Source organism: Astatotilapia calliptera, chromosome 7, assembly GCF_964374335.1.
Source record: "Astatotilapia calliptera chromosome 7, fAstCal68.1, whole genome shotgun sequence".
Lineage (NCBI taxonomy): Eukaryota > Metazoa > Chordata > Actinopteri > Cichliformes > Cichlidae > Astatotilapia > Astatotilapia calliptera.
The window spans coordinates 65,808,479-65,825,882 of record NC_137428.1 but is presented as its reverse complement, the minus strand read 5'-3'; the positions used below and the strand labels follow the sequence as shown (position 1 = coordinate 65,825,882).

Sequence of the window (17,404 nt, the reverse complement as noted above, 5' to 3'; positions counted from 1 at the left end):
CTGGTATAACTCATTTTGCGGGGACATAATCTACTTACACAGTCTCATTACGAGGACATGCCTTCGTTGTACGCAAAAAAGTAAATCCCTAAAAATGAAGGTGAAGACCCGGAAAAGAACAGTTAGTGTCTCTGTGTGTGTGTCTGCACTGGCTGACAAAGACCTGTGGTTGACTTGCCTGTGAGATGGGCTGGTTAACATAGACCCATCCAGTGATGGGGTTGACCTGCAGGTACTCAGGCTGCTCCAGAGACATGGCGTAAGTGATAGCTGCATTAGTGCCAAAGTCATCATCGTGAGCAGCAACACGCAGAAAACTGGTACCGACCAAAGTGTCTTCCCTCAAAAAATCTGCACGGGAAAGAAATAACGTATGTGCGCTCACTTTACTGGTCAAAGAACTTGCATTGTAGTAGCTTAGGGCAAAGGATGATGAAGATCCTTAGGAACAAAAATAAAATGTCTCTAAAAACATCCTCAATTAAATCAAATTACTATATAAAGGTGCACAAAGTCAATCAAATTCTCTATGACTTAATATCAGTTTTATTTACTTCTGCATTTTTAATGGTCCTGGTTGTGCCCCTGCTTTATTAATGCTATGCATATTTCATTTGGACATCAACAAGAATAACATTCATCCCAAACTTACACTCATAGCGCAAATTCTCAAACTTGGGGCTGTTATCATTTTGGTCCAGTATTTGGATGGTTAGCTGACAGATGCCGATCAGTGGCTCCTCTGCCCAATCAGTAGCCGTTACTGTGATCGAATACTCTCTTTGCCGCTCCCTGTCGAAGCGCCGGGCTGTCACAATCACTCCTGTACATACAGAATAATGATCAAACATACGCACGGCAATACCACACAGTGCTTCAGCACCCCGGTATTTCCACCAATCGACCCAAGATTTTGTAAACAAGTAAACAATTATGAATTTATTCAGAGAAAGTCGAGTATTCCTTTCAAGTGCGGTGACTTTGCTATTAAATCTTGAGATGAATAAAACTGAGCACGAGCCTAAAAGAAAATGACTGACAGAATAACATGTTGCCTGCCCGTGCCAGGACTTCTGAACAGCTTCTCTATTTGCCTACCCCTTAATTATGTACACTCATTTTTTATAATCACACTGAGCTTCTCCCAAATTTAATCAAATGTTAATCAGTATACAGGTTTTGGCATTTGACTTAAATTCCTAAGAATAACAAGTCAACGTATAACAGTTGATATTGTATCAGTATGCATCCTCCTCACGTCTCCACGCCTCAGCTCAAAATTACCATTAGAGATGACAATTAACATTTAAATACAACACATTCTACCTACAGCAGACTCTCTGCTCTATGTCTAATTGAGACCTCTTTTACCCCAGACGAACTGAAACTGTTCTACCTGTGTCCGGATGGATTCTGAAGGCAGGCATTGCGCTGTCTCTGTGCATTAGGCCATATTTGACTTTTCCATTTGCCCCCTCATCTGCATCCACGGCATGCACTTGCAACACAAAAGTCCCCGTTGGCTGGTTCTCCAGCACCGAAGCCTGTTCACGATATTGCTGGCACTGAGATAGAGAGGGGAAGAGGAAACAAGGAAGGAGAGATAAATGCAAGAAAGTAGTCCTATATAAGGGATTGTATCATCAGAATACGATAATATTAATAAGAAAAAGGGGATCAAAGAAACTAAACTAATTAAGTAGAAGGTCACTACACACACCACACAGGGAGATTCTGCACATGAAACACAATATAGCAGTTATAGATACAGTAGACCACATCTTTGGAAATGAAAACACTTGAACTGATTTCTTTTGAAGAGCCAACAGCGAACAGCTTTGTCTTTGCAAAGAATTCAATCCATTCCCCCTAATGAACATATGCCCCAGATAAAGAGCAGCTCTCTGGAGTCGTTCTTTTTTGTAATCAGATATAAAAGCCAGCTACTCTTTCAACAGAATGACCATGAAAAAAGAAAAACAATAGACAAGGAGGAGCAAGAATGAAATGGAGAGAAGGAGATGGATCAAAGGACGTGAGCATGCAATTAAAAGAAGAATAATGCAAGAGTTCATGGGACGCGATGGCACAGACCGCATGGCCGGAGGCAGCTGTTCATAAAAATCACATAATATAAAGCATAAGGTCATGCTGGCCCAGGTGGTTCTGAGGCATAACTTGATATTCAAACAAATCAAGTTGCCAAGAGTTCAAACCCGCCCGGAAGACCCAGGAGCTCCAGCTCTGCATGAATATGTCTTCTGCCGAAGTTCAAGTCATTCCTAATTAAGGAGGAAGTTAATTAAACAGGTACAGTATATTGTGATGATTTTGCAATTTTTTCCTAAATTAATTGAAATCCCACTAGACTGCCTAAAGATAGAGTGGGTGTGCAGGCTAATCGGAACTCATGGGAAAACAGAGCAGAGAGAGACGGAGGCCAGGGAAATGAGAACAGAGCAAAATATAAGAGTGCTAGAGAGTGAGGCGAGAAGAGGGAGGGAGGAAGGAAAAGGGAACAGCTGAAATGCAATGAGGGGATAAGACTGAGAAAAATACAACAATGGATTATAAAAGGTTCACGTTGACAGCAACAACAAAAGAAGGAATGCCTGAAAGGTCTGACATTTTGGGAAATACATTTACAGACTCTTTTGCTAATAGTTAGCTGAAAAGATCAATACAACTCTCCTTGCATGGCCTGCATGGTGAATATATAGCTTGAACCAGTAAGTAGTTAGCCTATAAAGACTTAAAACAGGTTGGAAGTGTCGACTATCCAATGGTGCTGGAAAAGTCTTGAATAAGAAATAGGTAAACAACCGCCCATAAATACATTTATTTTGAAGGCACTACTTTTCTTCTTTGTCCTTGGCTGTTTTACTTTCCTTCCCTCCTTTCTGATTTTCTCACCCATGACCAATTAGTTATACCTGCTCGTCGATACCCCGTCCTTCTTGTGTGTTTAATTTGTCTTTGCCATCAAGTCTTTGTCAGATCGTCTGCGTCCTTTGCCCACCTCTGAGCTCCTGAGCCTTTGTCCGTCATGCTGTCTACCCTGGTATCTGCCTGCTTTTGCACCTATAGTTGTGCTAAGCTTCCGTGTGTTTTTCCACTTCCATTTTTGTTTATCTTCTTGGATTTAACCATTTTTTTGTAGGGAATAAGTAAAAAACTAAATGTACTAAAAGTACCAGGGTTGTCTTCCTCACCTCCTCAAATATAGGTTTGTTGTTGTTGACATCATCAACCCCAACGATGACCCGGGCAGTCGAAGACAGAGGGTGTGGTCCGCCCGAGGCATTGTCATCTGTGGCCGTTACATTCAGGACGTACTCCAAACCTTGAAGCTTGGGCAGGGGAGTCGAGCGGAGACGGATCAATCCTGCAAAGAGCACAGACCACTTAAATTACTTCTTGTATAGTATATGGTCTACACTAACAGAGTACATACAACCATTCTATAGCTGTTAAGTAGGATGTTATTGCTGCTGAGGAAGTGGACGCATAGTAAGGGATGTGCTATCAATAAGAACACACTAGAAAATGCATACTGCATACTGTTGTTCTAGACGTTGGAAGCAAGATAGAGAGCTGTGAAAATTCAGCTCTCAAGTCCACAGAAAGGTAGAAATCTGATATACAGACTAAATCCAAAAACCAATTTCACAGTAGTGATTTTGTCACATTTCTAATCTAATAATTGCGTGCTTTCCTCTAAAGATGCCCATCCAGCTAAAGCACTTGAGCGAAAACATAAAGCAGTACAGTGAGTCTGGTCAGAAGTTAACGAGGCTCAGCAGATGCCTATTAGCTGTTCCTCTTGCCCCCTTTGTCTGCTTTCATGTAACAGTCAAGATAAAAGGTGGGATAAAAGGATGGAGCATCTGAGTCAACATCTTTCTCGTCAACAGAAATACAAAAACATCAGAGGTTGCAGAATGAGCAAGCAGCCTGTGATGTGGGGAAAACCTATTGAACTGAGAGCATGGGGAGTTTTTTTATTCTCTTGTTGTGTTTCTATTCATCCCCTTCAATGCTCTTGATTAAAGACAACACAGCATGCTGATACACACATATGGGAGCGCCTGACATCCCTCTCTCCTGTATTACTTGTAATTTCACCTGCCCACAGAGCAGAGAAGGATCCAGGTTCTAATGACAATGCATAACATTGACATTGCTGCACCGCTACATTAAAATACGCAAACTGTGGGATGTGCGCAGTAATTGTCTCGCCTTAAATGTCAGCCTTGTTTACAAACGCAACACCAGCTCAACCAGCTATTCAGCTAGCAGCATTCGTTGCATATACAGGAAAAGGGAACCCATATAGTGATAGTGATTTCCCCGCACCCAAAGGATATCAGCCTTAGCATTTTCTTTCTCGGAGGATACACAGAAAGGGTGGAAAGAAATATAAAACGATGACACAAAAGAAAGAGGAGCTGGCGGAGCAGAGCTTGGAGATTGCGAACTATGATAGAGCAGTTGTTGTGAAATTGAATTGAAAGGGTTGGGTGACAAATGTCACAGAGATTGCCACTGGTTTCGGATCAAAGGGTAAATAAAAAAGATAAACTGTGCAGTCCTCAATGCTAGAAGGCTAAGAAACATGTGGAACATTCCTCTCTGTACCTGGAAAAAGCCAAACCAAGGACAGAAATGTCCTAAATAATGTTATAGATTTTATTTATGACCCTAATAATAGAAAGAGCAGCATGCGTATAGGAAATATAGCTTTTATTATCAGCTTTCAATATCTTTTCACACTGCCTTTGAAAATAGAGGCCGTTCCTTGAAAGCGCAATTTGACAGAAAGCCCATCGATTACAATGAGAGCTGAATAATATGACACCTGGTTGGAAAATTAAGAAATATCACCTTTCTGGCTGTCAATGACAAAATTTTCTTCCTCGTTGCCTGCTGTTATGGAGTAGAATATAGCATCGCCATCTGGATCTTTGGCCAGAACTGTTGCAACCAGGGTGTTGGGGCCTGCATCCTCAGAAACGAATGTTCGATATCTGCAAAGAGGAACTCAAGTTTAGAGAAAGTGAGAACACATACTTGGTGGAAGTCAATAATAGAAACCCACAAACAAAGAGACTAGAGATATGAATCATTTACACAGTCCAGGGCATCGAGAAGCTGATTAGACTTATGGTTGTGGCTTTTACTTGTCACTATGATTTAACCTGTCCTCTTAGCTGGCCAGACCAGAGACAAATGATAATGTCTACTGGGATTTTGAAGCCATTGAACAAATGGTGCTTCTACATACCCTGCCCACTGTGGGCCATTTGATCCACTGCCTTTTAAAATGTCAACAGTGATTTGCTTGCTCTGTGGTGCTGGGTAGCAAAATGCCCAGCAAGACACAGGAGACTGATATACCGCTGTGGTACAAAGCACAATGGGGAGGAGATTAACTCTGTGACTAAGAGGACGCACAGATGAAGAGAAGAAAAGAAAAAGGTGAGAAAGGAGCAGCTAGGTGACAAAAACGAAGGCTGTCAGTGAAATGACAAGTAAAGTGACATGTGGGAGTGGGAGAAAAAAGAGAGGAAAAGAGGACGGCTGACAGAGAGGAGCAGGCTATAAGAGGGGGCGGTGTTCTCACAGAGTTCGAGTTGATTCGTCAGCAGAACTCATCCCCTGCGAGATTTTGTGCTGTATCCTCTTCTAATGCGTGTGTGTGTGTAAGTATGCGTGTACGTGGGGTGGGGCTGCGGTGTCTATGGTGAAAAGTCAGAGGTGATTGATGGTTTACAGAAGAACGCTGATGGGTGATTCATCTCCGCCAGCCTCGGCAATCTCCGTGGCAACATGAGTGACCTGTAATCTGTCACCCGGCTCAGAGGCCACCTCTCCGCAGCTCTGAGGGGATGAAACATATACACTCCCTTTGCTTTTCTTCCTGAAGCGTCTTCCTACATCTCACTGAACTGTGAAGTTGTGCTCAGACACGGTACGCCTGCCTGCCTGTCTGTCTGCTTCCCTGCATGTCTGGACATTTTGCATTTCCATGGAGTCTCTCGCTGTCTGTCCCTCACTTCAATCACATTTAGCCACTCTGTGGCTCATTCAGATGCAAACTGAGAGGAAAAAAACACTAGCCCGTCCACTCATCTGTCAGGCAAGTATCTCAATTAATCTGAATGTAAGAGTAATTTCTTAAATGTTAATGTGCACACTCTACCTCCACACGAGTCTCTGTTCTTTTTTGAGCACTACAGCCCAATTCTAATCTGCAGCCTACAGCCTCTCGGTGCACTTGCACATTTACATGGAGGCTCCGCCACATTAAGTGTCATTCCAACCCTACTAGCCTTAAGTGTGAGTGGGTTATGAATCCTTCCAACACTGAGACTGCATCAGTGCAGGCTTACTACCCACAGTGCTGAAAGGTGAAGAGCTTGTTTTGTTTCCTGCATGAAGGAAACTCCACGCATATGATTGTTGTGGTTTAGGGTCTTTACCTTACAATTTAAAGTGCCTTGTTGTGATTTGGTGCTACATAAATAACACTGAACTGAACTGCATTCATACAATTGAGTTATATGTGATTATTTCAGTAGGACTGCATCTGTAATGAAGAAAAATGAAATGGCTTCCCTTAAAACAAAAAACCCACAAGTTTTTTGTTTTTAAATCTTACAGTAAAACATTGTTGCTTCATTTGTTCCTTTTTGCTTTCAGCAACCAAATCTTAACTTTATTCTGCTGAATGTATCTGAAATATTCTGTTCAGCACTTTCCACCTTTTTTTAAAGTGCTTTATAAATAAAGATTACTATTTTCCATTCTAGTTATAGAGGTCAAGAAGAAGTTGGAGAAAAGAATGAAGAAAAGTAGAATAATTTCAACAAATGCTGAATACTGTCTGTGCTTTAAATGATTGAATACAATTCAAATGGAGCACACACTTTTTTCAGTAGAAGATAGACATCATCTTAATAGACCTACTTGGCACATTCTCACAGAAAGCACTGTTACTATTAAATAATGGCGGGTCTTCCCAAAGCTTGCTGGTATATTCTACACTACCCCTTAATTAAGAGACTCTCTGCAGACACAAGTGTGACTCAACACAGAGTTTCACTCATCACTGAGTTGGAGGAAGTAGCAGTCGAATTCGAATTGGGCCCCTGCTCGCTTCCCTCACAGCATTTATCTACATCTCAGAAAGCCATAGTGTGAGGAAGCGCCTAACACATGCTACCTGGCAAAACGTCTGCATTTCTAACTATCTGTCTGCTGGGAAGAATATTTGCCTGACTGCCGACAGGCTTCTCTGTTTATCTGCATATCTGACTGGCTGTCTCCTGTCTACTCGCAGTGTATGTTTTGGCATTCTCTACTTGCTTGCCCTGCAACCGTGTTTCAGTGTGTTTTTCTTTTCAGTTTTATGTTTGTCTGCCTACATCTCCACCTTTCTGCCCACCTCATTGTTTGGCTGTGTGTCTAGCCAGTCACTGAGACTGACACCTGACAATGCAACAAGAGCAGGTAACAGAGGTCTGCAACAGTCTTGTGTGAAGGTCATTGAAACATGACTGACAGGACAAGCAGCTTACTTGTTCGATAGAATAAATGTAGCAGAGCCACAGTGACAGTTGCTGCCCACCCACTTATACAGCTTTGCCAAAAAGCCACTCTGGGACACACTGGATTGCATCCATATGTCAGTTTACTGCATACCTTTGGAAAAGGCCAAAAATAAAACCCAGAGAGTGTGAAGTGAATGCTCGAATTCACTACAATATTGGACCACAAACATTTTGAGCTATCCATCAGAACATGCTGTGAAACTAACAATGTCACACTTTGTGATTAATGTGAGTAACAGGCTGTTTTGATGCCAGATGGCTGTGATTAACACGCCAAATAAAACATATTGAGTTTGTCTTATGCTGGTGGATTCACTACAGCAGTTTGGAGACGAGTTGGCCACTATTCACAACAGGACTCCCAGCATCAAATATTATTGCAACGGATAGCCTCAAGGACGGCAGGTCTGTGATGTATGATGTAACAGCCCATATGTCTGTGATGCAACTACCTCGTCTGCTCAAAGAGTAAAGCTTTGATAAACTCAAATATGATCAGCTGGTGGATCAGAATTTAAGCAGTGGCAGCAATGGCAACATTATTTAAACTCTGCTTGAGTTTGATGTTAAAAAATGTTCAATTCTGCATAAAGAAAAATGCAACAACACAAAAACATCCATGCATTGGATATTTTTTATAGCCATTTATTTATTTATTTTTTCATTGCACTTTTGTATCTCAGCCTTAGTTTTTTGATGCAGCTGTTTTATGTTTTCAATGAATAGTTGCAAATTAAGATGATAAACCACTGATTTTGGTTTGTGATGGGGAAAAAAAGACTACTTACACAGGCTGGGAGAATTCGGGGGCTTCATCGTTGACATTCGCCATCCTCACACGGACGGTGGCAGTGCCAGAGTGAGGTTCGTCCCCACTGTCCACCGCCATCACCACAAACTCATACAGATGATTAGGCCTCTCATAGTCAAGCCGTCTCGCTGGGAAAACAGTCCCATGGGGTGAAATGCTGAAGTCCGGGCTCAGGGTGTAATAGGTGAGTTCAGCATTTAACCCTGAGTCACAGTCCGTGGCTAACACTGGCAGGGGGAAAGACATCACACGAGAGCCATCAATTACGAGTTAATCGAAAAGGGCTGATGAGATGTGATCAGCTCATGAATATGTTGACATCTGTGTAGATCATTATCTCTTTATGGCCTTGCTAAACATGCGATAAATCACGAGCTATGACAGCTACTATTACTTGAACAGAAACGGTGCCCTTCCAGAATGATTACTATCATTTGACAATACGAGCTTAAAGACAGCAAAAAGACAGAGTGGAATGCACAGTGTTTGTGTGTGGATTTGGAAATGATTTTATTCTGGGGTAACTATAGAGAAGAAACAAGTATAGATTGGTTTCCAATGTGTGGTGTGATTTTCTCTAAGAGTATAGCCACAAACACTGTGTGAGTTTCACTTAAAATCCCTGTTTCATGCACATCCCCTCAAGCTTATAACAATTGTCTACTGCATATTCTTTTGATGTGTGTATTTTCTGTGTGTCAAGTATCTGCACCAGCAAGCAGCCTGTGTGTGTCAGTGCCATCTGAACATCTTGTAATACATTTCCAGACAGGTAATTCACTACGCACCCTTTGCATTTAACTGTTACAGTGTGACTGACTCATTAAAAGGTAAAGACAAAGTGAAAGGGAAGTAAATCTCCTTTGAACCTTGCTGTTACTGGCTCAGTCTGCACAGTTTCTTTTATCTTCTTCAATCGAGTTTAGCTATAGTTTGGTCCATACGTCTTTGGACAGTGATACGTTTTTCTAAGTCGGTCTATGTACACCACCACAGTGCATTTTAAATCAAACAATCAAAATGTGATTTTATACACAGTCCTACTTTTTCAGAGGCTCAAAAGTAATTGGACAAACTAACATAACTATAAATAGATAAATTGTTTCAATACTTGGGTGGAAAATCCTTTGTAGTCAATTACTGCTTGAAGTCTAGAACCCAGTGGCATCACCAAATGCTCTGTTTCCTCCCTTGAGATGCTCTGCCAGGGATTTTCTGCAGCTGCCTTCAATTGCTGCATGTTTGTGGGTCTCTTTGGCCTCGATTTTGTCTTCAGCAACTGAAAATCATGCTCTATTGGGTTGAGATAAGATAAGCTATTTGGCCATTAAAGAATATCCCATTTCTCTGTCTTAAGAAACTCTTGGGTTGTTTTTGTGGTAGCTTTAGGTCATTATCCATTTGGAGTGTGAAGCACCATCCTATCAATTTTGCTCAGAGAACAGGGCTCTTTAAACTTTAGAATTAATTCTGCTAATTTTATCAGTAGTCACATCGTCAATAAACACCTGACCCGGTTCGACTGGCAGCAACATATTCCTCCACCATGCTTGACAGATGATGTGGTATGCTTTGGATTGAGAGCTGTTCTTTTTCTTCTCCATACTTTTCGCTTCCCATCATTCTGGTACAAGATCGTTATGGTTTCTAAAGTTTTTTTCCCCCAGACTGTGCTACCTTAGATGTGTCCTGACAAAGTCTAATCTGGTGTAACCACTGGTTCCCACCATGTTGTAAACCCTCTGTATTTCCATTCATGAATTATTTATTCCCTGATTGTGGACTTTTGTGTTCTTGACTTGTTTGTATATTGTGAAGAAGACGCACTGTAATAGACATTTCATTCCATCACTTTGACATTTTAGTTACCTGTGCAGTTCACCAGTTTAAGTTACCTTGTTAATCTAAATTAGGGTGGTTTTACAGAATGATACAGTCCTATAACTGCACTGAATATCAGCTATAGTCCTGTTGCTGCATAAAGGTCTCCCTTTTATACTTCTGCTTTTCAACCCTTTAAGATGACACTTTGTCTCCATTTTCTTTTCATCTTTGATTCCTCTGCTGCCACCACACTGGTTATGTTATTTTTTTCTCGGTGCATCGGTTTGTATTGGTTGCCATTGTCTCCTGCCACTGGCTTTGCAGTGCCAACAGTCTTTACTGCTCCAGGCTGTTTATTCGAATGTTTTGAGATTAAATTTGTTCCATTTTTCTCAGTCAGAATGCACCAGAAACAATTGCCCAGCTTGAGATTCCCACTGTAGCCAGTGGGGTAAAGAAGTCCCAGAGGCACAGCAACATTTGACAATAACTAAAGAGAGAGCAATGTGAAAGGCCAAACAAATAGCCCCGAATAATGTTTTGTTTTGGGGTTTGTTTTTGCATATTATGTGGCGTGTTTAACATTTCAAGGGTTAACTTTGTGAGTTAAATATCACGCATGGTGAAAGAATCCCTTTCAGATAGTTCTGTATCTGTGGCTGTGGCTAAATGCTGAATCTCATACATACAGAATCCCAAAACACTCAGATCTCATGAGTGCAGTTAAAAGAGTAATTTTAATCACCAGCGACAGTGGCAAAAGTGTGTGAGAGATACAGGGTCATGAATTATGAAGCAAACAACTGTATCTGATTAAAAACACACCACACTCTGTTTCTACACTTCCCTCAATAGGTTTCTTAATTAGTGTGTATTTTTACAAGTTAAGCAGTGATGACAGCAAAATATATTCTTTCAACCTCATAATTAAAAATTATAAGCTAGACCCATGCAGTAATAGATAAACTGCCATTATTCATACAAAACGTAATAAATCAAAATGTATGGTGGGGTTTTTTTAGCAGCTACACTGGTTCAGTATGTAACAGATTATGATGTAAATACAAAACACTGTCACTGGGAAACTCAAGGTCAGACGAGAAACTCTTCTGTTAAAATTCAGTTGCTGTTTTACCCTGGGAAAAAGTTACTTTTTATAAAGTTTCTTTCTTTAATTCAAAAAGAACCAGATGGATGTGACATATGGGGTCAGAGGATTCTCACCCTGCAGCAGGGATGTTGCCGTGGTTACAGTCTCGGGGACTCCATCCACACTATAGATGGACTGAAGAAATTCTGGGACACAATCATTCTCATCCGTTATCAACACCTGAACCTGATTAGTGCCGGCGTGATGGGATAAGAGAGGAGAGGAGAGGAGAGGAGAGGAGAAAAGAGGAGAGAGGAGAGGAGAAAAGAGGAGAGAGGAGAGGAGTCATACAATCAGTATATAAGAAGACAAAATTAAGCTTTTGTTATCAACTCTCAATTCTAGAAAACAACCATATGAAGGTTTCTGTACAGGAAGCTGACCCGAAAACTTAATCTAAATTGCATTTTATAGCTCCCCAAGTTGCCAGTTCAACACATTCTTTATCTTCCACTCCATGATTTTCTTGAGTCAAAAATAGAAATGTTCTTAGCATGTGTGTGCCTCACTGTGCGCATTTGCGACAAAGGCCCTTAGTCGCCCCTCCACCCTACAAGCTCCCTGTCACCACTGTGTGTAAAGTGTGAAGTGACAGCTGAGTAATAGTCCTGAAATAGCTGGGATAGGTTTTCCCAGTTTCCATCTCTTATTCCACATCATGCAGCTGAGCAGAAGGAGGTTGTGCCCGCTAAATCTGCGGTACAAAGTAAGAGGCTGACATGATAATTGGGCAACAAAATCTTTTCAATTAATAATTGAAATCACGCTGCAGTTGTAAATAATTTATCTAGAAATATTCATTTATGAAGGATATTTTCAGATTTTGATTTCTTGTGCCTAAGAGGGTGCTATATTTTGCAGCGTTCATCTCTAGATAACAATTGACAAAAAGCACTTAGTGTGAGACATGAAGGCGAAGAGTGAAACCGCAGAACAAAACTTCACTTGGGTCACCAGTCTACTTGTTAACATTTAAAAACCATTCAGGCGTGCCACTGCTGTAGACAGTTGCAAACTATGCTGCTCCTCTTTTGTGGTTATTGCCAAGCAGTGTGATGTCAACAGGTCACTGTCGTTAACCGTTATGAGCTATTTAGATGAAAACCTGCCTGCCTCGGAGTGTTGTGGCAGTCCAGTGGGAGAGCGCGACAGACAAAATCATCCAAACAGCAGAACATATTTTGTTATTTCATTTAATTCTCCAAAGTAATAGTAAATGCCTGAGTCGCAGTCACAAACATCACAGTGGACCTCAGCTTTGGCCTCAGATTACAACAGAGCTTGAACTCTTACATGACTCCTATTTGGTGCCCGTATCTCTGTCTAATTAAACTAACCTCTGTTGCAGCGCTGAGGCTGCCTGGCTCTTCACTGGCTCGCACCATCAGAAGGTAGCGTCGCTGGTCATTCTCATAATCCAGTGTCCTGGTCAGGCTGATCTCCCCCGTCTCCTGCTGAATGCTAAAAAGGCTACTGGGATTGATCAGCAGACTATAGCTGATTTGCTGCTTCTGGAAGGAGATAGCAAACACCACCAGGAAGCTGTAGAACAAAGAGAAAGCGATTAAAAGAAATGGAAAAAAGAGTCTTTATTGTTTGATTTTAGCTGCAGCCTTGTTGAATTAGAATCGAAATCCTCTTCTCCTACATCAGCACTGTGCTGTAATGAAATCAATTATTGTATGGCCCATTGGCTATGTGCTATAAACACAGTCAATCAGTGATCGTCAGTTCTGTGTAATAATATGATACTATTATGTAGATATCAGTGTTTGTTTTGACAGTGAAGAGAGTTTGCATTCCCTAATAGTGTGTGATGATAATAAGTCAGTTCGTGCTTGAGTGCACTGCTGTGAACAAATGAATATTTATTAACAAATTCTTAACAAGTTATGCTTGAGATCTGACACCTTTTGTGTGTTTTTATGCATGTCTGCATTCATTATTGTAGGACTTGTGTCAGCAGCTTATGTCATAGCAGAGCTATACATACTGGAATTTCAGTGATTTACATTATTATGCTAAAGTCTGCATGTGTAACTGTCCTCATGTGAGTCACTCCGTGAGACAGCACATCGTCTCATGCCTGCATTCATCTTAGTCTTTGTTAATTTACAGAAATTAAGTGTATTAAAAATATGTCTTCTATATTGTTGCATTTTTAATGTTGTGCTTGCAGTATTGGGCAATTAAACATACCGAGGCAGCAATGAAGAATCTGACACAAAGTGTTTGCTGATAACCAGATGGGAACAGATGAAGATCTAAAAAGGCCTGGCATATGTGTTTAACAATAAATGATTTGTAAAGATATAATAATTTCAGCTTTACAGAATGAATATAACACAGAAGAAGAAGAAAAGCATTTTTCATGATATTTTGCTCCTAATATGCAGCTGGAACGTATCCCTGAGTATGTTTATAAGAGGATGCAAACACAGGCAGTACTCACGGCTGTCCCTCAGGTGTGTTTTCTGGTATTGAAATGGCATAGCTTGTATTGGTGAATTGCGGCGCTCTAGCTCCCGCCACCACAGAGAGCATGGCAGGGGCACTGCGGCTCCCCATGCCGTCAAGGGCCACCACGCTTAACAAGTACTCCCTCTCCCTCTGAAGTACCAGCCCTGTGGTCACCACCTGGCCTGTCTTCTTGTCAACAGCAAAGCAGCCATCACCGCCTACAGGGAAATACAATGACATTATTTTCCACAACTGGATCCAAACCAATGCACGGGCGATCGCCTGAATGCAAACACAGAAATGTTTCCTGAATAGCCTTTTGAAAGGGATTTCTGTCTTACTGTGTTTGTGGAATTAAGATTTATACAATCTGTTAAGCTCTAATAGAATTAATAAATATGATTTATGTATAAACACATTTAATTTTATTCATTCTGTGCAATTCCTTAATCATAATAGTCAACAACTGTTGTCACGTTTAATCATTTTTGGACTTTTTACTTATATTAAAATCATTTGATAGTTTATTCACTGTCAACAAGAACTTCAATTATTTTTAACTCTTATTTGTTTTTAGGCAGTCTGATAGATATTTAACAGCAACTGCATTTTTCATTTCACAGACACTTTGGACCAAAGTAATGAACTAATGACAGGAAATTGAAGGTAGTGTAAAAGAATTCAGATCATAAACAGTTTAAACTCTTAAAAATTACATCTTAGTTACTATAAAGCATGTTAGTATATACCTTAATGTATATTTGCTCTTCACATTTAGATGTCAGAATCACAGCATACTGAGAAGAGAAGGGAACCAAGCACAGATCCTTTAGGGACCCCAGATGCCATGAAGTAATGATTGCATTCCCTCACTTATTATTTTGAAAGAACACCATGTGAAACTAAGGAGCAGCTCTGTGCTCAAAATGACGATAAGCTTGAATAGAGGGGCCAGGAATATTTGGTGGCTCATCAAAAACCTCATATATATATATATATATATATATATATATATATATATATATATATATATATATATACATATATATATATAAAGTCAAAGCACCGGTTCTGCTCGGTGAGAATTGATGACTGGTTCAGGTCAGGTCTCACTGATATGACTTCCATTACTGACGGCAGTGCAGTGTCAGTTGAAATTTCAGCCTTGGTCCTCAGTAGTTTGCTTGTTCTCAAGGCTTATACTGACAAAGAAGCCTTTCCAAGCTCTACATTTTAAATTGTAAATAGCGATTTTTCATATTCAAAAATATTCATATTAAAAAATAGCCAGAAAATCTTTCCTGTGGAATTTAGAAACTAAATTACAGCTGACTTTTTATTTATTGACCTTACACCTTACCTTACAGTTTTAAATTATTTAACCCTTGTATGGTGTTCGGGTCTGTGAGAACCGTTTTCAGTTTTTTTCAAAAGAAAAATTAAAGAATTAATTATTTTTTCAACCTGAAATTCATTGGCTTTGGCTTATTTTCTGTGAAGAACATAAATCCGAACTAATTTTCAATGACCTCATACGGTACCTCCCCCCACGCATTTACATTACATACAAGGTGTTCGGGTCCACTGGACCCAGGTCTAATAAAAGTGTTGAAAGTGTAGGTCCTGTGTTCCCACACTCTGTCTTCCTCCTTTCTGGTGCTGCTGATAGTGTTTTCTTCCCCTCCTGCTCCCGCACAAAGTTGCAACATTGTTGAAAATTCAACTATAAACACCGTCTGCTCTGACATCTCACACACATTTTGCCCTCTTTCTTGAGGGATCCAAATTTTATTTTCTCATACCCTGTCCCACCTGCAAATTAGGGGCATAATACTATAAATAAGACTTTGCCAGTGTGGTTCTTTATCACAACTGATCAAGTTGACAAAAGATTATCTGCTGCGAGGGCCATCCAATTGATTTTGGAAGAGAGAGAGGCTTCTGATGATGATGTTGACAAAGAGGTTTCAGAATATTTCGCATTTCTGAAAATTCAGAGTCTGACAGTGACTTTGAAGAAGAGGATGAGGTTGAGCACCATTTAGTAACAAAACGAAGATGAGTACCCCATCTGCAGCCAGCTCCAGGACCAGAACAAGCCCACCAGACAGCAAGTGAAGAAATATGGATGTCAATAACTGGTGAAATTGAATGGTCTTCTTGCCCAAGAAATGAGCCACCCTGCAGAGCTGTTACTGTGATAAGCCAGGGCCAACACGGCTGACAGTTACTCATGTGCAGGACATCAAGTCTTCATTTGAGCTTTTCATCCCAGATTCCATCCAGAAATTTTTTCTGGATTGCAGTAATCTAGAAGGAAGGTGTGTTTTTGGAGAGAGGTGGAAGGAGATGGACCAAATTCATCTAAGAACCCCAAAGGCCAACTTTGGGGTTCTTATCCTTGCAGGAGTTTTCAGGTCCAAAGGGGAATCGACAGAATCCCTGTGGGATGCAGAAACCAGCAAGAACCTTTCCGTGCATCAATGTCTCTGGAAAACTTCCACAAAATTTCCAGGATTATCCGTTTTGATAACCGAGACGACAGACCAGCTCGACGGCAGAGAGACAAGCTAGCTGCCATCAGGACAGTGTGGGATAAGTGTGTGCACCACCTCCCCCTGTTTTACAACCCTGGGCCTAATGTCACCATTGATGAGCAGCTGATCCAATTTAGTTGTGAAACATATTGCTTCACGTGTAAATGTGTTGTGTCTTTCCACTCACTCCACTTGATTATAACTGATTTATTTTTTTATAACATTTTATTTAAAAAAAAACAAAAAAAACGAGAAGCACATTAATTCATAAATGTGATCTAACAAAGGTAGAGGGAAAAAATTAACCATGTTTGCTGTTCATATGGCTTGTAATTGGGATGAAGTAAACATCTGTTGAGTAATTTAACATAAAATTGTTTGATAGTGTTAATTTGGAAAGCCAAAACTCTAGCGGGTCCACCAGACCCATGAACACTGGCTGAGTAACAAAAATACGAACACCACACAAGGGTTAAATATGTTTTATTTTATTCTGGTATAAATTGGTCATTAATAATATAAATGGGGGTTAGGAATAATTGTTGTTTTATTGTTGTTTGCAACAAACAAGTGTCAGAAATGGAACTGAGGATCAGTTTAGGAATGAGAAGGTACATGCACATCTTGCACTTTGTGTTGTACTATCTGGATGACCATCGTGTAATTAAATAAATTATGATTAAATTCTTGTATAAAAAGAAAATCTTAGAGTAGTAGAGGTTCACTAATCTGCAAAACACTGCATCTACAAGTTGTGGAACAACTTCAGAATAATGTTTGTCAGCACAATCTCGTGAAGGCTTTGAATATCTCATCATCTAGCTCGTCTACAGTAAATAATATCATCACAAAATTCCAAAATTCTGGATAAACCCATGTGTGCAAGCTGAAAATCAGTCCTCAGGATCTTCAAGCTCGCAGCCAGCACTGCATGTGCTCGAGGAAGATTCCAGAAATCACTATTTGTGGACACAGTGTGCCATTCCAAACTGTGTCCACAAATACAGGA

The 17,404-nt window shown here is 40.4% G+C and overlaps 1 protein-coding gene across 1 annotated transcript in view; it reads right to left on the bottom strand.

Annotated features, from left to right (window-relative positions):
• LOC113027094 (neural-cadherin-like) overlaps positions 1-17,404 on the bottom strand; it is a 107,979-nt gene that overhangs the window by 41,632 nt on the left and 48,943 nt on the right. Inside the window, exons 3-11 of the mRNA XM_026176573.2 lie at positions 13,851-14,076; positions 12,736-12,940; positions 11,473-11,584; positions 8,402-8,651; positions 4,885-5,027; positions 3,213-3,385; positions 1,397-1,565; positions 653-823; positions 179-351 (exon numbers count right to left, since the gene is read on the bottom strand). Coding sequence (XP_026032358.1) covers positions 179-351; positions 653-823; positions 1,397-1,565; positions 3,213-3,385; positions 4,885-5,027; positions 8,402-8,651; positions 11,473-11,584; positions 12,736-12,940; positions 13,851-14,076 — 1,622 coding nt within the window. The remainder of the gene's footprint in view (positions 1-178; positions 352-652; positions 824-1,396; positions 1,566-3,212; positions 3,386-4,884; positions 5,028-8,401; positions 8,652-11,472; positions 11,585-12,735; positions 12,941-13,850; positions 14,077-17,404) is intronic.